The following is a 21,417-nucleotide window of genomic DNA, read 5'->3' as shown; positions in this document are numbered from 1 at the left end:
AAAAGTCTATACCCCGATTGCACCCCTTAGTGTTTATTAGAATATTGGAGAAAATTTAAGGGATAACACTGTCGCTTTATTTCTGTAACTACCGCATTACTGGATTACATAACAACAGTGATTATTTAATTTTTTTATTTTTTATTTATTTATTATTATTTTTTTTCATTTTTTTTTTGTTAATAATGTGAACATTTATTAAAGTGTTTTAAGGGATAAAAAAATAAAAATATGTTATCAATGATAAAATCTTATTATCAACTTCAAATTGTACTTCTAAAATTCGTTTTGCCATTCCCCAAAAAATTTAAATAGTAGAAGCGAGGTGTTAGGAAGAGTTAGATTTCCCAGATTCTATATTATACCCGTGTAAAGACAACACATGTCGGTCATTGTTAAATGCTAATTACCTATCCGAGACAAGTAATTAAGTTTTACAGAACCAACCATACAAACAGCAAAGTAGTACTCTACTGATTGTAGTACGGTGTGACTTTTATCATTAAAGGCTAGTTCCAATGCTTGAGTAAAACTTGCTCTACTTTTTATAAACAAAACCGAAAGTTGTGGAGACTAACAAAAGCTTGTGATAGAGCTAATATTACTACACTTAATATATACAAAAGACACGGAAAATGGTATAATTGCCTATAACTCCTCTATTGATCACCAAGTTTTAAACAGCCTTCTTCGGTTAATTGTACGACAGACAAGCTGAAATATTTTTAATTATTATTTACGCTATTTTTCTTCGGTGCTTTATTTAGTCTTCTATTGGGTTGCAATTATTTAAACAATTAAAATTAAGAATATAAAACACGTCTAGTTCATTGTGCAGCTAAAATTTTAATTGGAATATAATAATTTACAAAGAAACTTTAAAAAAGATTTTGTTGCAAATTAATATTTTTAGAAATTTAATGTAGAATTTTAATCCAATGTTCCAAAATTATCAATCGAAGTTTGTCGAATATTTTAGCAAGTGCACCGTCCCACGGATCGATGGAAGGTCATGCTATCTGTAATAAAAAAAAGACACAAAAGCTATTAAACAAAAATGAAATATAATATATTTTAACATTAATTGTGTAATTTAATACATGTTAAACTTTGAAATTAATTTGTTTCGCCTTTCCAATAGCTACACAACAGAATAAACATCATCCCAAAGTTTATATTTAAACATTTCTACCTAAGCACAATCAACATTGAGTTCAAATGCTAGAAAAAGCAGTTTCAAACAGTACAACGAAAAAGAAGTTTATATGGTGACATTATCTGAACATCCATCACCTATTCCTCCTCGACAAATTTGGTCAAAAAAGTCTAAACTCCCTCTCCCCCGAGCTCCCTCTACCAGGAATGTGTCATTGTTTTATAAAACACATCTTATTGTCTTTCAATGCACGGGGGTTAGAAGAAATTCCGAGGACTGCCAAGGGCAAATCGCACCCTGAAGGGGCGCGGGCCGACGCGCTTGATTCAATTTAGTAAACAAAGGTGCAATTAATTCTTATTCATATTCTATCACACTCTTCAAAACGAACGTATGCACCTTAGCGCTCAAGGGATAGCACTGGGCGCCAAATCGCACCCTGCCGGAGCGCCGCCCGTGAGAAATTGATTTTTTTTCACAGAAACCTCTCAAAAGGTATTCTCAACATAACATTGGAACATGTTTTAAAAGTCACTAAGTAAATAAATTGAAAGGAACTTACGACTGATAAAACTTCTGGTCCTTAACCTTTGTGGCAATGGCGCTCTATAAGTTAAAATAAATTTGTAAGAATAAAATATGTTTGCATCAATTCAATGGTCATATGTAACAGTTTAAAATAAATATAACTAAATGGATTTGAAAAACGTACTTGTAGATTTTATAGTTTCAGTCGTCATGGTAGTTGGTAGGGTTGTTGTGGTTTCTGAAAGAAATTCTTCCAATGTTGTAACAAATTTAAATATTTATAATTTTAATTAGACTTAACAATTCAATGCTTAAGCTTTAAAAAGGTATTTATAGTGGTTTCAGTTGACGAAGTAGTAGAAGAGGGTTCTGAAGCAAGCTATAGAGTTAATATATTTTTGATATTTATAATTAAACTAGTATACTCATGTAAACTTCAATTTATATTTATTTCCAAGTGTAAATTTTATATAATTTTTGTTAGTTTTCAAATCCGATGCATGCATGTTTCTGGAGTGTTGATATGTTCTCTTAAAATAAAATTCATAAATGGAACTCATCCTTTTTTAGACTGAAAAAAAAGAATCAAGATTTAAAAAAAAAATGTAACCGTTTCTAAATAAGCAAAAAACGGCTGAAATAACGCTAAATAGTTGATTTTCAATACACAGCCAAGGAAATGTATAAAACATTAGCGTTCCCGTCCCCACGCGTTAACACGGGGGTTAGAAGAAATTCCGAGGATTGCCCAGGGCAAATCGCACCCTGAAGGGGCGCGGGCTGACGCGCTTGATTCAATTTAGTAAACAAAAGTGCAATTATTCATATTCTATCACACTCTTTAAAACGAACTTATGCACCTTAGCGCTCAAGGGATAGCCATGGGCGCCAAATCGTACCCTGCCGGGGCGCCGCCAGTGAGAAATTGATTTTATTTCACAGAAACCTCTCAAAAGGTATTCTCAACAAAACATCCTCAGAGATTCATGACGATCGGATGAAAGGTATAGTAATGCATGAAACACAAATAAAAGTCTGACGAAATATATTAGTAGGGTTTCATCAATACTTTACCAATTTTATATGCTTAGACGCGTGACCTTGTTTTCTAAAACTGAGTTATTTATGCGCAAAACAATGCCTGCGCTTGGATCTTTTTTTAATCGGGGCTCGGGTTTACCTACACTACCGCCCAATACGCCGGATTTGGGGGGGGGGGCGTACTGTGTGAAAGCCTTGAGTGTAAAATCATCACTCATCGTAATATCAAAGTAAATTACTCACCTCCTAAGTGTCGGGGACGTAGAGGGTCGCTATCTAGTGCCCCGGATTACAGTACATAAGGGACGCCGCGTACGGCCATTGGCTAGGTTTAATCATCGCATGTTGTGTGTCGCCTTGTCAATATTGTACGTAGGCGCCATAGTGCTCATAGGATAGCGCCGGTATGCCGGCGGACGCGCCTGATTAGTGAGCGACTATAGCGCCCCGTCTTATCCAATGTTTTATTGCACTGTTTAGAACGAACGTTGTCACCATTGCGCACATGGAAAACCCGCCGTGCGAGATCGCACCCTTCAGGGGGCGCTGGGGGACGCGCTTGCTTCGATGTAGTCAACGATTATTGTGGCCCATTGTGTCATTAAAAAAAACGAACGTATGCTCTATAGTGCTCACAGGTGCTCCTGAGGCTATTCGGGTCGCGCAATAGTCGGGGCGCCCGCGGCTGCGGCTGTGAAAGCTTTAACGTTGAATATAGTAGTACTCCTTACCAGCTACGCAGGGCGCCCGATTAATTGATACCAAGATAGCAGCTCTGGAGTTTCGGGCGCTAAACAATCTATTGCCAAAAATCGCACCCTCCATGAGAATTTTTTTTCGCGGGAACCCTCTTGAGAGTATTCTCATCAACTCCCCGAAGTTTCATGGTAATCGGATGAACGGTGTTGAACCGCACACGACTTTTATATTTTATAAAACATATATTAATATATAGATAACAATCGCACCCTTACAGGCGCCGCCAGTGCGAAATTAAAAAAAGATTATTTTTTTGCAGAAACCTCAACAGAAACCTCCACTGGAGTGTTCTCATCAACTCCCCAAGTATTCATTTCGATCGGATGACCGTTGCAAAATGGCAGTCTACTTTTAGTTTTATATATCACATTTAAAGAAGAATTAAATCGCGCCCTACCGGGCCGCTATCCCTGCGAATTTGAAAATTCTTTTTTTTCATAGAATCCTTCCCTAAGCAACTAATAGCGATCAGATAAAAGATATAGTAATACATAAAAGACAGACAGACATACACTCACACACATATTGGATTATATATATATATGTGTATATATATATATATAAATATATATATATATATATATATATATATATATATATATATATATATATATATATATAGCGAGAGAGAGAGAGAGAGAGAGAGAGAGATTAATAAGTAGGCTGTGTGTAAGGCTCTGAAAAAGTTTGAAGAAGCCCGTATAGGTATATAATCTAATTGTAATAATGCAAGATTTTTTAGAGTAAACTTACACAATATAAGTTTGTTTCCCCAGCTCTATTCTGATATTTGTAACATATGCACAATACCTGTCTTTTTATTATAGACATACAGTTTAAAAACATTATTAGTTAATGTTAATTTAAGAAAAACCAACCAGTTGTTGTCGTAGTAACATCCTCTGTTGTTGTAGGAGCAATACATTTTGTTGTACGCGAATCTAAAAATAATGTAACGTTGATATATTTTAAGCAAACAAAAACATTTTAACTGTGTATGAAATAATTTGTGTTTCGTAACAGCAACAGAAATTTACAAATCCAACGATCCTATTTTTGATTATTTAATTTTGTACTGCATTTTTAAAATTATTGCAAGTCGTGTATTTTGAGTAGAAACAGATCGTGTGTGGTTGAATACTGATTTTTAACTATAGTTGTTGTTGTTAACTTTAAACGCAGTTGAACAAAGTTAAGAATAGTATTCCTAATGATTGGTGTATAAAAGTAATCTGCAAATTACATTTTTTACTTGAGTAAGTGTTTGCCTCGATGTGTAGCCACACTATCGAAACATCAAACTTGCTTTCCAACGGTAAAGAGTATAGGCTACATCTACCGTGTTAATTGAAAATAAAACATTCTACCGGTAGGAGGGTCTATGCCATTTCTCTACCGGGTATAACGTATATTATAAATATATGTAGTATCATTCAGGTCTGATGACTCAGTGGCATATTATGCACAGTGTTTACAGCCTTATGAAAATGATAATGGATTTTTTACCAGTTCAGATGACGCCTTGACTCTAGCAAGGCTTTACAGCCTGTAGTAAAATAAAATAATGCAGTGTATAATATTATCGTATCTACAGCTAAGTTGCTGATACACGCGGAGGATGAAAGTATTATAGTAGGTAACTGAAATGCACACTCAACTCTCACGTGGAAGTTCAACGCGGACAGGAATAGTTTAAGTAAAATAAGTATTCAATTGCCCCGTGTGCTAAGACACCAGCAGTGTAAAGTTTAATTAAGTAAGTTATCGACTGCCACATGGACTAATCAAGAAATGGGTAACAGTGTAAAGTAGGAAGACCACTGGGAACATGGAGGAGGGAGATGGAAGAAAAAGTGCAGGCTACTGGAAAGACCTTGCATGAATTAAAGTGGCTCGCCCAGGACAGGGTGGAATGGCGGAGATTTGTTGCTGTCCTATACTCCACAGGGAGTGATGAGAATTAAGTAAGTAAGTAAAGTAAGTAAGTAACTATGAATAGCAGCAAGATAATAATTGTATGGTATTTATTAAATCTACTTAATAGACAGGTTATCAAATATCATGAATACCAAAATTGGTACAGTAAAAAAAAAAAAACTAAGTCAAACTGAACCCAGAGCACGTGGAAGTAAAGCCGAGGACCCTGAACTCCCCGTGCACCTGTAATTTGCGTATCACGTGATGATTACCTATATCCAGACTAAATACTGCGTTAGGTGTACACGTGTTGGTCTAGCCAATGGTATGATTGGCCGCTTAGTCAGATGACCAGCGATAGCGATCTGTGCGCTGAAATAACTGATGGAAAGTGAAGGCGGGGAGGGAGACAGAAATATGAATGCGAGCAACTTGTGGGGACGTAGACAAATGCAAGATGGCGGTTAATGGTCACATTACTATTTTGGGGACTTATTTTGAAATACAATGTGACAAAACAAAAGTAATAACACGTAAACAAGATATTCAACTTACTGGGTTCCATGCACATGTAGATTGCTAGAAAATAATCGCATCTGTTGTCATACACTTTGTTAGTTTGTCTCATAGTGACGCAGTGCCAAATGTTCGGTCTAGCTAGGTGTGGAGCATCAGAGTCCCACCAACTATATATCACACTAGCCGAGCTCAGATCTTCAGTCCAAACAAAAGTTTGTTCAGTCACTCTATCATTAGCACCAATCCAGAACTCTTCGTCTAAAGTCAAGACATTGATATATTCATTGTTAAAGAAAGCACTTAGTAACTTTTTGTTTGTATTGTTGTTGTTGTTTTTTTTTCTTTTTTTTTAAATATTTTGATGACTTGTTTGTAATAATAATAATTATATCCTTCATTTTGTTTATAAATAAATATATATATATATATATATATATATATATATATATATATATATATATATATATATATATATATATATATATATATATATATATGTATATATATATATATATATATATATATATATATATATATATATATATATATATATGACGTATTAAATTTCAACCGGTTATTTTAAGACCTATACTTTGGTTGTCATGAGGGAGGTTTACATAGATTACATTGATGATTTCAAAGAAAAAGCTTGAACATACTATAGATACTAAACGCTGCTCTCAGGGCCGCCAACTGTGTTTGCGATGTAATCGTTGCCAGAGTACCCCCAATGTTTTGACATGCAGACTGTCAGACAAAGAATTTTATTGTGGAATAGAAAACGTTTACTGCGAACACATTTTTATTAACAAGACAAGTGTAGCAACATATCCCTTATATATATATATGTATATATATATATATATATATATATACGTATCTATGTATGTATATTTACATAAGGCATACTGCCTAGCTTCGCTTAGATTTTTCGAAAAACGTTTGAAAATTTGAATGATTAAGTAAGTGGTGATAGCTGTTTTGTAAAGTGCTTGAATTTAAATTAATTAAATTGATGGAATGTTCGCAAATATATTACTCATGATTCTACAAAGGCTACCTTGATTGTATATGAGCGATTACCAGTTACCTGAAAGGGTATCTTATTCTTTTTATTGTTTCCCAATATCCGTTGACATTGGGCCATTTGAAAGCAAATTATTGTAAAACAGAATATTTAAGACCTCTTGGCCTCCCCCTACTATTCTCTTTCCCTATTCTACTGTACGTACCTTCCAAATACTTATAGTTATACAATAATATAGCAGAAGCATTAGGAAGACAGGTACAGCGTTATCCGTAGTACTATTACAACATTTGGGAATACAATGTGTAGATTCAGATTTTATTTTAAAAACATAGAAATGATCTATTGGGTTTAAATTGTGTACGGTCTAGGAATGAGTTGCATTAAGAAACTTGATTTTAAAGACGTTAACTTACCAAGGCATTGACCCATGTAGCTGACTCTCTAACCAACAGAAAACATCTTCCATCAACCCATTTACCGCCGTCCCACAGAGTTGAACCTGTCCCTTGGTTGTTGAATAAATTTAACTTTCTATTAATAGTTTTCTTTCTTTGTAAAAAGTTCGTCATCTATGTACATAACTAGATGCTACTTTATATTGTTATCTAATATGTATTATTTTTTAATGCCACTTAGTTTGCAGACTAAGATACGATTGTTTTAGATGATTAGACATACAGTTAAATGCGCACATCCTTGCCAACCTCTCCCGTCAACGCCAACTCCAGCAAAAAACAATCACATACCCCAACCATATTCAGCCAAGGCAAGGAGCAGACATAGAGAAAACATTGCCATATAAAACTCATATAGCCTATAAGCCCATATACACAAAACGCAGACAGTCCCTCCCTGTTTGTGAGTGACCGATGCTTTTAACATATATTGTAGGTTTGTTTTATTTTCTTACTTGCCATTTTGCCTAGCTTCACTTAGGTTTCGAACAAATTTTGATAAACATCTTAACTTCTGCATACGCCGTGTAATAATCGGCTTGTAAGTACTGACAAAAATTTAAATTAATAATGTAATAGATCTTTTTTCTGACCTGTACTTTAATTCACTAAAATGTTTTTATACGACTTAATACAAAAGGTTTAATTTCACTGTATGTTAAACCTGAGAAATGTAATAACTGATTAATTGATGAATAGATGCTTTGTGGACTGTTATAGTGTACACGTTTAAGCAGTATATTTTCATTTTTTTTATAAACAATGAGAATTAGTGAAATAATTACTTTATCACGGAAAGTTTTAATCTAATTAAATATATTGATGTTGAATTATTTTTCTTGTCTCAAAAAGTATAATTGCATTTGAAAACCATTACGTTAAAAAGTTACTTTGCTAACAAAGAGTCTAAATAAAGTCATCATTATTCAGTTTTGTTCACAAAAAATGTACAATCTTAAAAAAGAAAATACGACATTGTATCACTTATAACTGTTATTTGGGGGTTTTCTCGTAGGGAACACAATTTATGGTACCCACATGGGTCTTTTTAAGACCTCATGAATTATTAGAGGACTTTGACGCGGGGTTTTATTTTCAATATAAAGCTTTCATAAAAACGATTTAACTCTAGTTCCGTTTTTAGATCTGTTAGGGCGTAGAGTCTGAACGAAAATTGTCCTAAATCGCCGACTGAATTATATAGGTCAAGGCAAACTATTAGCCAGATCTACAGAGCCTATGTATATAGTGTTTCTTTCAGACTTTATTATCTGGGGGCACTTGACATTTTCAGGGGTGTTGCGGGTGCGGAGACTGGTAAAGGTATAATATGTTTTCTATATAAAAGAGAAGAGACGCCTGGAACAAACACTGAAAGTACACTAAATAACGTTTTGAAATTTTCCTCTGTTTTCACAAAAAATAACAATGTTAATATACGGAAATACGGCCTGTTTTCGCTTTTATCGGCCATGCAGGACTCCCGATAGGAAACTTTTTTTTTTGGTTGTTACTAGCGGGGTCGTCCTACGAACTAAGAAATTATCAGAGATTTTAACGTTGGAGAATTATTTTTAATATTTAGCTCATAATAAACACTTGTCACTAGGGGGTCAGTTTCCGGTTGATCTTGAACTGTGTTGTCGATCGGCATTTGCCCCCTTGTTGTATTTGCCTGACGTGACCATTTGCAAAATTTGAAGAGTTTTTGGCACCGGCAAGTTCCCTAACAAGCAGCTAATAATTTTTCTTTACATACCTATATTTTCAGTGCATTAAAAGGCTCATTAATAGTTTTTATGTAGTTGTTTTATGGTTACGTCATTACATGGCTATTGAGAAGCGAACTCACCTACTGCCCCAGGAGAGTTGATGATGAAAAGCACCAAAACTGACACCACTAGTTGAGATAATTGTCCAATCCACATTCTCGAGAATGTTAGTTCGCCAATCTGCGGATAAATCTACACAAACGTTTGACAACAATACAGTAGTTTTTCAAAAAATGTTTATACTAGCGTACCCGTCGCAGTTTGCTGCTACCTGGTACCACACAAAAATAAGGCAAAGTACTTGTAGATGTTTGAGGTTTATTAAATATAATTATTGGATCTTATTTTTTGTATACTCTACAGCAGGGGTCTCCAAACTTTTCAATCCGAGGGCCACATTAACTATCAAATTTCAGTTCGGGGGCCATTTTCTTCCAGGCATGTCTTTGATTTTTCTGGGCAAAGTTCCTCAGCCATCACCAACAAACAATTTTTCCATGGACAAAAAGATCTCCACGGGCCGGATGAGAGGACTTTGCGGGCCGCATCCGGCCTGCAGGACGTAGTTTGGAGACCCCTGCTCTACAGCCAAGTCACCCCACGTTTTACTGAAGGAAAATAATTATGTGTACGTGAATCACCCTCTGAAATATTAAGCTAGAACACGTTTCGACGAGCGCTCAGTGTCAGGAGCGTCGCAGGGGCGTCATCAAGAGCAAGCGGTTACAGATTATCGTGATCCATGAAAAGATTAACCTCATGAATATGGTTGGAGTACTCTTAATATCGTTTTGAAATACGCCTATGTTTTTTACGACGAATTTGATGCGTTTATGCAAAAGCTGGGCTATGTGGTTACAATGTATTTCCGCATCCTTGCTGGTACAGGAAGCCACCAAATTTTTTACTAGTTTGATTCATTTATGTTTTAAGGCTTTATGTTTTTTTTTTAAAATTCTAAACTGTGTTATGTATATGCACATTATTAAATATATAAATTATAACAGGGAAAATATGTATTAATACTATTATATTATATTCCTTTTAACTTTTAAACTTGTTGCAAAGTTCATCATTTAAACCCTAAAAATATAAAACATCAAGATTGAAAGTATTGCTACTATTATTATTTTAAAAATATGATTTTCTTTAAAATGTTAGTTTAAAAAGTCTACTCGTTACACAAAAAGCAAAATGATGCTACACAAATAAACTTACCTAAGTCTGATAATGTTTGAGCTTTAGACGTCAAATAGATTTACGTACCTTAATTTAGCATGCGACTTATATTACACAGTCTGCCAACGCACTGATCAATCAAATCAGGATGAGAACATATGTAGCCAATAACCTACAACAGCGTCCATAAATCTAAAAAAAAACAGACTTCAAAAAATCGAAATCCTTCATAAGCTGACTACGACGACTATCACTGTTATCAAATTGGCGTGCAACCACCGATTCAAAAGAAAATGCCACACCCATGTGCATACGTTAAACGGAAATTTAAACGTCAATCACTTTGATTGACAGGTAGCAAGCCATACCCACAGGTAATACAGATGTGCCCAACCATTTTAAAAGCTTACCATACGTATGTACACGTGTCTACCAATTGAATGAGAGCCCGTATTAAGAGAATGGTCAATAGAAGCAGAGGTGTAGGCAGTGTTTATTTCAGATATTTTTCCTAGAGCATATATATAGGTATATATATATAACTATAAAATATATATATATATATATATATATATATATATATATATATATATATATATATATATATATATATATATATATTTATATATATATATATATATATATATATATATATGACTATATATATATATATGCGTTTGTTTACATTGAAATAATTGGGTTGTAGAAAACAAAGCCAAGTGTTTAAAAATACAGGATTGGCAAAGTATTGATGAAATCCTCTAGAAATATTTCATCAGCTTTTAATATGGGACGCAACCCGTTGAAACTACAATACTGTCGTGTAAAAAACGAGTGAACGAGTCGGCACTTAGGGGTCATACATAAATGACGTCACGCTTTTTTGGACGATTTTTTACCTCCCCCCTCCCCTTTTTTCTTTAAACATCGATATTTTTCCAAATTCTTGTCTCAACTCTGTCAAAATAGAGTATTTTAATCAATTAACATTGCAATTTATAAAATAAGTTTTCTAAAACGCGAAATAAAGTCTAAAATTCGTTTTTTAACATTGCTTTTTTATAATGCAAAAGTGTGACGTCGCACCATCTGAACCCCCCCCCCCCTCCCCCTCGTAACACATCGTCACAAAATTACGGACACCCCCTCCCCCCTGTGAGTGTGATGTCATTTGTGGACGACCCCTTAAAAATAACAATTCAAGAAATTAACAAACAGACGATCAAATTAAACCACTAATGTTTCGACATGCGTAAGTATTAGTCATGTTACAGTCAAGTGTGGTCTTCCTGGACGTAACCTGACTGAGTTGTGCAATGTAGTGCATTTGTTGAGGACGAACAAACGTACGAAAAACAAACGAACAGATATGCGTACGAACAATCGGGCGAGCGGACGAACAAACAAACAAACGAGCTATTAAAACAATAAATGAACAAACTACAAAAAAAAGTGAACACAGAAACGAAGACAGAATGATTAAAAACAACAAATAAACAAATTAACGATTTCGAGAGCGAAGTAACAAACTAGCGAACAAATTAATTTTAAAAATTAATAATAATAAAAAGGAAAAGAACATTGCAAATGTTCTAACAAACTATCAAACGATCGAATAAAACAAATGAACAAATAAGCGCGCGGACGAGAAAGTAAATTAAACATCTAGCACGTTTAGAGGGAAACAAAACGTTACAGTTTTTTTCAATTATATACAAAGACACTCATGCACAACGCATACACACATACAGAAAACATACAAAAAGAAACACAGCTTTAAACACAAGCATTAGTATATTCACAAATACGTGTGTCCACAAACCTTATATAAACCCAATAATTCGATGTATCACGAAGACACGTTGGTTTGAAAGAATATATTACTAGATCAATTGTTTTTCTGTTCAGACTGGATAAACCGTATTTGATTTATTTAAAAGGGTTTCGGTGAAGACAACAAAAAGTTATATAAATAACTGAGCATGGGGCTACGTGGTCGAAGGGTAGGCCGCATGTCTGCTTACGCCATTGACTAGAGTTTGGATCTCGCGGTTGTGTTGGATGAACGTCCCTGTGTCAATCGTACTCTCATGGCTAGCCTGTATGACGTTAGTGAATGTAGCAGCTGCATAACATGACAACATTTCCCTTACAAAAGCTGATGTCAAAGAAACTGATTATCTACACTTCATCTGCGTCATAGACCGCCAGGTTCGATTTTAAATGACGCAAACTCATTATTTCAACATTATCAATACAGATGAAAATATAATATAATTGCATTGCCATACATATATTTTATTTACATAATGTTTATTCGTAGTAGGGAACAGGGAAAGGGAGAGATGGTATGGAGGCAGAGTTTCGATTTTACTAATGCCTTTTTATTTTTATCCATAATATTAAGTCATAACATTGGATTATCCAACGATATATGAATGCAGTGAATTCTCGTTAGCTGTGAGTTACAAAGATTCTTCCGTCTTCATGTGTGTTCATGTATGTGATGCAATAGTGTCATTATTGTGTGGACGCTTAGCGTCCGTGTAATGTATATTAAATTTTATTTTTTTGCAGAACCCTTCCCTGTAGTGTTCAACTCCCGAAAGTTTCATGGTGATCGGATGAACGGTGTGAAACCGTAATTGACTTTTTTTTATATACCTTGTATAGAGAAGAATCAAATCACGCCCTGCCGGGTTGCCATCACTGCGAATTTGATTTTTTTCCCTAGCCCTAGCCCTAGCCCTAGCCCTAGCCCTAGCCCTAGCCCTAGCCCTAGCCCTAGTCCTAGCCCTAGCCCTAGCCCTAGCCCTAGCCCTATCCCTAGCCCTAGCACTAGCCCTAGCCCTAGCCCTAGCCCTAGCCCTAGCCCTAGCCCTAGCCCTAGCCCTAGCCCTATCCACAGCCCTAGCCCTAACCCCAGCCCTAGCCCCAGCCCTAGCACTAGCCCTAGCCCTAGCCCTAGCCCTAGCCCTAGCCCTAGCCCTAGCCCTAGCCCTAGCCCTAGCCCTAGCCCTAGCCCTAGCCCTAGCCCTAGCCCTAGCCCTAGCCCTAGCCCTAGCCCTAGCCCTAGCCCTAGCCCTAGCCCTTGCCCTAGCCCTAGCCCTAGCCCTAGCCCTAGCCCTAGCCCTAGCCCTAGCCCTAGCCCTAGCCCTAGCCCTAGCCCTAGCCCTAGCCCTAGCCCTAGCCCTAGCCCTAGCCCTAGCCCTAGCCCTAGCCCTAGCCCTAGCCCTAGCCCTAGCCCTAGCCCTAGCCCTAGCCCTAGCCCTAGCCCTAGCCCTAGCCCTAGCCCTAGCCCTAGCCCTAGCCCTAGCCCTAGCCCTAGCCCTAGCCCTAGCCCTAGCCCTAGCCCTAGCCCTAGCCCTAGCCCTAGCCCTAGCCCTAGCCCTAGCCCTAGCCCTAGCCCTAGCCCTAGCCCTAGCCCTACACCTAGCCCTAGTAATATACATAACTCTACCATTCTTTATATTATTTTTCTCTTCTCTGTGAACTAACCAGCCAAGTTATTATAAATCAATAAATATTTTGTTCTGGCTATTCTTTTATCTTTTTAATAGATTTCAATTTGCAACGGTTTTGAAAGCATGTGGTTTCAGTTTCACGCACGGCTTAGCGCTGTGTATTGTGTACCTATTGGGTATGTAATGTGTACACATTTTGTACAAATTCCGAACAGCCAAAACACAGACACAGACACTGTGCCTGTTCAAATCCCGGATTTTAAACAAAATTGTTACACTTGGCTTAGTGTGTATTTTGGGCTTGTTTGGGCCAAGCGTATAAAGAGTATATAAAACACACACTGCAAAGAGAATCTATACCATTTACATGTAATTTACACCGACCACAAGAAAAAATAACAATAGGTTTACTTTGTTAACGCCACTCAACATTCCTCCACACCCTCGAGTTGACAAACATCTCAGTGGCATACCACTTTCAAAGGGAGGTTTCATAGATGGACATGGGCATGGGCATGTGCATCGACATGGACATGGACATGGACATGGGCATGGGCATGGGCATGGGCATGGGCATGGGCATGGGCATGGGCATGGGCATGGGCATGGGCATGGACATGGACATGGACATAGACATATGTATGAATTACCAAAGGAGATTATGATGCAGCTGTCAATATTTCTAATCAATACTATGAAATTGTATTTTTAGAACAAAATATAAAAGAAGCTTTGTGTTTGAACGATACATCAAAGGGCATTTTTATTTTACTATCCGAATTATATAACGTTAGCCAGCAACAACATATTTTCTTGTGAATCAATTTCAGCCTTGACCTAACCTAGCCTTAGTATACGCGTCCTCATAAATAAAATGATTGACCTTAATCTTGTTTTCGAATTCTAGTGTTTGATAGTATGACAGTTTTGAAGGAAATATCTTTGTAAGAAATGTAACGACATATTAACAATATGTCACAAATTTTATGACTTCCAACATGAAATACAACATGGATATTAGGTTGAGCAACTGTAAGTTAGAATGGTAAAGACCACTCACTCTACTAAGCATTGCAAATATAATGCCTATACACCAATTCATTTTGTTCAGCCAGACTGTCTGTATGTTGTTATATAAAAGTATACGTATATATATATATATAACCTTGAGCTTGGTATTGAATGTGTGTTTGTTATTGCTTATTGTACTTAAATAATTTATTTTTATAGGAATATTTGTGTTATATAATATTGTTTACACGTTCTATTACAAAAACTGTTTAGTCTTCAATCCTCACTAAGAGAGATTCTGACAACATTTTTCGTTAGTTTTGTGTCTATTAAAGAAAAAGAAAGACACATTTTTTGCTATTCATAATTGTGTTGACATATTGCGAAAAAAAAATTGAGATTCTATTATAATAAGCCGAATTACAAATTAAAGTTGATAATGAGAGCATCTGTACTACATGAATTTTGTGTTCTTTTTAACCAAAATGTTAACACACACATTTTTTTAAACACGTTAATGAATGTATTGATATATTTTTTTGAAGATACAGTCCTTTAGTTATAAAAGTTCAGAACAAAGACTTTTTTAAAAAATATCAAAAACTTTCACCGGCTTAATAACGTCAATTGATATTAAAGCCAAGCCAAAAATAGTTTAAGAGAAAAATACAGGGACATACAGTGCCGTCACTTGAAACGTATAGGACTAATAAAAGGCAAATTATACCGAAAAAAAAACTTTAAGACGTAACCAAAAACAAGTATATGAAAAGAAAAATTACATCAATATGTAATACGCAATAAAAACACATTAAATCATAAATAATTGAGTCTATATATTAAACTGTTTTAGTCCTTAAATGTTTGATGTAAATATTTGGTTTAGCTTCAAATATCATCTAATTCGAAAATACAAGGGATTTATCTAGAGCTACGGATAAACTAGACTTAAGGCAGCCGTAGATTTTAGATCTACCTCTATCTAGAATCTAGAATTAAGGCAAATAATGAGTTTCTACACTTCACTATTTCAGGCCTTAATTATTTTAATTAAATCTTTATTTAGCAATGAAATTGGCTAAATTTGGATTTAATGTAATATAAAATATATATAATGACTAACTTTCAGGATTGTAATTTTTTAATTTATTTGTTGTTCTTCGCTATCCGTAGGTACTTCACTACATACAAGACGTGTAATAGTACACATTTTTACAATATTTTATGTTCTATAATATTTACGTAAACAAATAAGACTCAAATATACAATTCGTTTTTTATCCAATGCGGTGTCTTAATTTTTCATACAGAAGTAACAGCGGGAAAATCCATATTTATTTTTACAGTTATGTTAAAAATACAATGGTGTAGTACCTGACTACACGGCCATTTTGAAAACCTTTTAATTCACAGCCAAAGGTAGAGTTTATATTTTGTTTAAATGTCTTACTTTATAATTATTTGTAGTATAATCATGTATTTATAATTGTATCAATTATGTGCATTAATTGCGATTATTGTATAAAAACACAATTGAAACCTTAATAAGAAATTAATAACATTATTTTTAGAAGTGCTTGATCTGCATTTAGCTAAGTTTGTGTCAGAGGAGTATATAGGTTTTCAGGTTAGTGAAGCGGTGAGTCGACAAACAGGCGCAATATATATATATACATATATATATATATATAGTAATTGTTTTGCTACGGTGTAAGATTCATTTACTCTATGACGGAAAAAAAATAACAAAACACAATGTAGTTCTAAAACACAACAAAATCCTTCAAACAAACCAAGAGACAACACAAAATATACAAACGACACAACATAAAACAATAAACGCAACAATTTTTGTTTCGTAATCTTTGTAAAAAACAAGTTGACAGAAAGGCTAATGGAACATTAAGACAAGGATAATAAATTATTACAATATGTTTTATATAGAATGGTTTACATTAAAAAATAAATAGTTTATTATTATAAATGCTAAAATATCGAAGCATGAAGAAACTGTAAAAGCTGAGATGAGATAAAAACATGCTTAAAAAATCTAATAATCTAGTAGATGCAACATTTTGAAAAATAGCGTTAAAATATGTTATTTGTCACATAAATTATTTGGTCAAACTAAAGTATTGTCCTTGCCTTTCAGATCATTGAATTTATTTTTTATTAGTTACTGCTTTTGTGTTGCCTTTGAAAATGTTCCAGTACAGCAGACTTACAATGGACCTGCATTCACTAGTACTGAAATATCAAATATAAGCAATTACGTATTCTACGGGGCACAATGTGCGTAATAAATTACTCAACATCTCTTAAAACACAAAAATAATAGGTCAGTAGCTCTCCGTCGTGCCTGTCGAACTAAGCCAAGTGGGTTTATTTTTATTTTTTTTGTTGTGGTATACATTGTATCTAGTTTTTCACTATTAGGAGAAAAACAATTATACTTTGAGTTAGTACCCTTTTCTTAAACTTGAGAAACGTTTATACACCGATGTAAAATTATTTTTAAAATATTCTCTTTGTTTACATTCAACACTAGTGCAATTATTAAGCAATCGATCTATTTTCATATCTACAGTAACACAAACCATGGAAACCCCGAACAAAGTGAGAAAAAGAAAATTGGAGCCATCAAGTACATCTGAAGGTAGAGCCAGATAAATGTTATGTAACACATATGGTTACCAGCCAAGGGGGGGGGGGATAACAAATAAAGTTTTAATTCATTCAGTTGCGGCCCCTGTGGGGCCGTAGCCCTGTTGACGTAGTTGTATTGCATGCTCTTGTGAGCGATGTTACCTGTGTCCCATGTCATGTGACATGGGACTATGCGTAATTTCGTTCCTAGCCGTGTCAGTCACACGCAAGGCTGTTGTCTGTGGACACGGTACCAAGATGTAGACCTAATGTAGGTAGTGTGGTTATAAAATTATGTTTATTGTTAGAATATTTATTTGTGTATTCCTGCTAGTGCTGCATGTGCACACTAGTTAGGTTGAGTATTTATTTAAGTATTTATTTGTTGTACTACTTATTGGTACTTGTTGGCAGTACTGTGTACTGGCCGAAACATATTTTATTTTACCAGTGTATGTTGTAGCCTACACGTGGGGTTATCATGAATGTAACTTTTTCTTTACATTTGTTTTAGGGCTACAGTTTTCTTTGTTTCTATTTTCTTCGGTTTTTTTCTCTCTGTTTTGAAATCGTCGTACTACTGTGTTATGCATCACTGTCATGGCTCGATGCAGTGAATAAAGCCAGTAGGCCTACTTGACAACAACTGTCGGTGTCAGTGTGTCCTAAATCTCAGGGTCAGCCCGTCTTAACCCCAACACCTCAGTGGGTAAAAGCATCCCCACTGAGTGAGGGTTACAGTTAAATCATTCATTTAACCAAATCTTTAAGTAATTTAGGTAATCTAAAAAGTATTATTGCATTTTTTTACATTTAAAAACTTTAAAAATCAATTCCTTTATAACCTACACGCGTTTTTATACGTGTAAAAGTAAATTCTATTACCCTATGAAATATTAAACATTTTTTTTTTCAAATGACTATGACCTGTGTGAGTGCAAAAAACAAACTAAAAGAATTTTTCACAGTAATGTCACAATTCTTTTCGTTGTAATTATAAAGCAATGTATTTGTTAATTGATTACTATTTTATTTTAGATGTGCCATATTTTGAGAATCCAGATAAAGTTATCAAAACTGACCAAGCTGGTGTCTTTTATCTAGGTGAGATATGACAAGCATAAGACAACTCTAGTTTAATCAGTTATAAATCTGTGCTAGTGATAACATGTAGATTATTTTATTATTGTAAATTTATAGTTGATTAAATGAAAGAAATGGCAAAAGTTTCCCTTTAATGTATATCTTTATCAGCATGCTAAATTAAGTGTTAGTTTGAACACAGTATCGCTAAACAAAATAATACTAATAATAGGCTACTTATATGTTTTTACCAGTTTTAGACTGCTTAAAGAATCTGTTTCCCCTATTCCTGCAGGAAATCATGATGCTGAGATTTGCTATGGCGCAGAACCTGATCTAAACAAACATGTTACTGGCTGTAAGAAAAATCCAGGTCACAAAGACTTTATACCTCTTAAAGATTTCAACATAAATTACCTCCCCTCACGTTATCATGACGACGACCTCTTATATGAGACAATCAAAACATTGGCAGCCCTAACTGTCCAGTTAAAGACTAAATTCACCAGTCTAGAGAGACCAGAGTTTTACCCAGGAACTCAAGCTCCATATCCATTTTATAAGGAGAGAGGACGTCGCGTGATCAGGTTAGGGACAGGGAGGGTGTGGCGAGTGGATAAGTACACAGAGATTGACAAAAAAGGAACTTGTCGTTGTGCCAAGTGTCAAATCTCTTCCACACCCAGCAAAGTGTGGGGGGAGATTTGTGTATTGACAGCCACACATGTGGTGTTTGATGACAGTGAGGCGAAGCAGACCAGGTGTGTTTTAGGTTTTGATGACAATAAAAGTCCAGTAGTCAGTCTTGATGGTTGGGAGGCGGAGGGTGGAGCAAACATTGAGAGTGACAGGTGTGAGTTGAAATATTTTACATGTAACTTCGAATTGGTTGATGAACTGGACAAGATGTGTCAGCGCTTTGATGGTCTATGTAGGGAAGTATGGGACAAATACAAGAGTTTTGTTGATGTGGACAAGTTGACCATTATAGTGTCACATCCTCATGGCTTTCCTAAACAGGTCTCTGTAGGACGATGGACACACAAATATGAGAGGGATGATAATTTCGAGGATGAAATCACCTGGACCAGGTACGTGTACAATGCATGCACATGTCCAGGCTCCAGTGGAGCGTTTGTCTACAGGCCGGGATATGTGGTGTTATATCTGCATCCCCACAGTGGATCAAACTCTCAAGGAAATTATAGTGGGGAGTACTGGGGCTGATGTCAAAATTAGTTTTCTCCCCTTGTCTACTCAATGTAAACAAACAATATGGCGAAACCTTCATTGTGTTAAGACTTGTATATGTTATCAACATTTTTTGCAAATAAATTATTTTAAAAAGTTAACCGTTACTATACTGAATGTTAGGGACTATTTGTTTAAAATGTTGTAAATATTTTGTCCCTAACTGATGTCGACAAGTTGTTTTCTGAAAATAATATATTTAAATGTGTAAGTTGATCTTTTTTTCTAATAAATGGCTTTTATGTATATATCACAAAATGTGCACACACACACACATAAACTACCTTCGTGTGAACCTTTTTATGTTCATATTTTTGTCATGTCAGTGAATACGTTATGTTAAAAGATAAATGGCCAGAAACACTAGTAAAAATATAAATTAAGTCCTATATCAATTGTATTTTGTTCGGGAGTGTGGGGATGGGAGGGGGGGGCGGTAGACGTTCTTCGACGACGGGGGGGGGAGGTGTTCTGCCCCCTACCCAAAGAGAAAGAAACTCAACTTGCAGTGCAAAACACTTTAAGATTAGACCAAAACATAATGCGGTAAGGTCGGGTCGAGTCAGTAAAGCTCATGGTTGCTAAATCGAAAAGTCTCGAGTTCAAAACCTCGGACAGATGAGGCTCGTTAGCTTGGGACAGCCACTCTTCTAGAAGAGACAACTCCAAAATCTAATAACTGCTGAATCGTAGTTTGTTCTTGGTTGGACAACATTTATGGAAGCAAATCAAAAAAGAAAAGCAGGCTGAAATCGTACTCAATGGCCTCATTAGCGAATACTGTTGACAGTAGGCTATACTTAATTGTGTTGGAGGGAATCCCTTCCAACACTAGAATTATGAACGAAGAAGAAAGAAGGTTAGGCGGTAATAATAGAGTCTGTATCTTAGAGTATGGATGACGTCATTATTTTTAAGAAATTCGCTTCGTTTTGAAAATTTCCATTTGTTCCATGTGATGTCACGGTCGGGGACGGTTTCGTTTGATTGTGGAAGTTATTATTTTCCTTTTTTTTCTAGAGCATGACAGACACACAGACAACAGTAATTTCAATAAAGCTTGATCTTCATTTTGCTATGTCTGTGTCGAAGGGAGAGCGGCGAGTCGACACACAGGCGTCATATATATATATATATATATATATATATATATATATATATATATATATATACATATATATATATATATATATATATATATATATATATATATATATATATATATATATATATATATATATCAGTATGTCATTGCTTTGCAATGCTCTAAGATTCATTCAAAAAGTATACTTCGACGAGAAAGAAATTGACAACATACACTAAAGGTCTAAAACTAAAAAAATGTATCACACAAACCAAGATACAACACAAAATATAAACACAACACAACATAAAGCAAGAAACGCACACTCCTTGTTTCGTAATCCTTGTGAAACTTAATCTGCTTACATTTCAATGTAAACATAGCACAACCTATCAAAATAACAAGGTTAAATCTTTAGACTAAATAAATAAAAACATTGCAATAATATAAGAAAATATACTCATAACTATTATTAACTTCATGCACACCTTATTATCGTAGTGACGTATAGAGGAAAATATA

At 35.2% G+C, this 21,417-nt stretch overlaps 2 protein-coding genes across 5 annotated transcripts; one reads left to right on the top strand and one right to left on the bottom strand.

The window, feature by feature from the left end:
• Nucleotides 1–816: 816 nt before the first annotated feature.
• LOC131944364 (lactose-binding lectin l-2-like) lies at nucleotides 817–10,597 on the bottom strand. 4 transcript variants are annotated; one of them, XM_059304927.1, is made up of 9 exons: nucleotides 10,444–10,597; nucleotides 9,258–9,357; nucleotides 7,364–7,455; nucleotides 6,580–6,667; nucleotides 5,957–6,178; nucleotides 4,363–4,425; nucleotides 1,869–1,922; nucleotides 1,719–1,762; nucleotides 817–1,019 (listed from the first exon to the last, which is right to left on the bottom strand). In XM_059304927.1, exons 2-8 carry the CDS (start codon nucleotides 9,331–9,333, stop codon nucleotides 1,740–1,742), a joined length of 618 nt encoding a protein of 205 aa, XP_059160910.1. In that variant the 5' UTR covers nucleotides 9,334–9,357; nucleotides 10,444–10,597; the 3' UTR covers nucleotides 817–1,019; nucleotides 1,719–1,739. The 4 variants fall into 4 exon arrangements, with proteins under 4 accessions (XP_059160910.1, XP_059160907.1, XP_059160906.1 ...); XM_059304924.1 differs by having other exon boundaries at nucleotides 818–1,019; nucleotides 9,258–9,369; nucleotides 10,444–10,595; XM_059304923.1 differs by having other exon boundaries at nucleotides 818–1,019; nucleotides 9,258–9,369; nucleotides 10,396–10,593.
• Nucleotides 10,598–16,583: 5,986 nt separating this feature from the next.
• On the top strand, nucleotides 16,584–19,930 carry LOC131944350 (uncharacterized). The gene is made up of 4 exons (XM_059304905.1): nucleotides 16,584–17,169; nucleotides 17,419–17,487; nucleotides 18,516–18,581; nucleotides 18,856–19,930. The coding sequence occupies exons 2-4, from the start codon at nucleotides 17,430–17,432 to the stop codon at nucleotides 19,785–19,787; spliced, it is 1,056 nt and encodes a 351-aa protein (XP_059160888.1). The 5' UTR covers nucleotides 16,584–17,169; nucleotides 17,419–17,429; the 3' UTR covers nucleotides 19,788–19,930.
• Nucleotides 19,931–21,417: the final 1,487 nt, after the last annotated feature.

Source organism: Physella acuta, unplaced genomic scaffold (genome assembly GCF_028476545.2).
Source record: "Physella acuta isolate Inbredline_101_S28 unplaced genomic scaffold, ASM2847654v3 ptg000489l, whole genome shotgun sequence".
In the NCBI taxonomy this organism is placed as follows: domain Eukaryota; kingdom Metazoa; phylum Mollusca; class Gastropoda; family Physidae; genus Physella; species Physella acuta.
The sequence above is the reverse complement of the archived record's forward strand: the minus strand, read 5'-3'. Positions and strand labels throughout refer to the sequence as shown.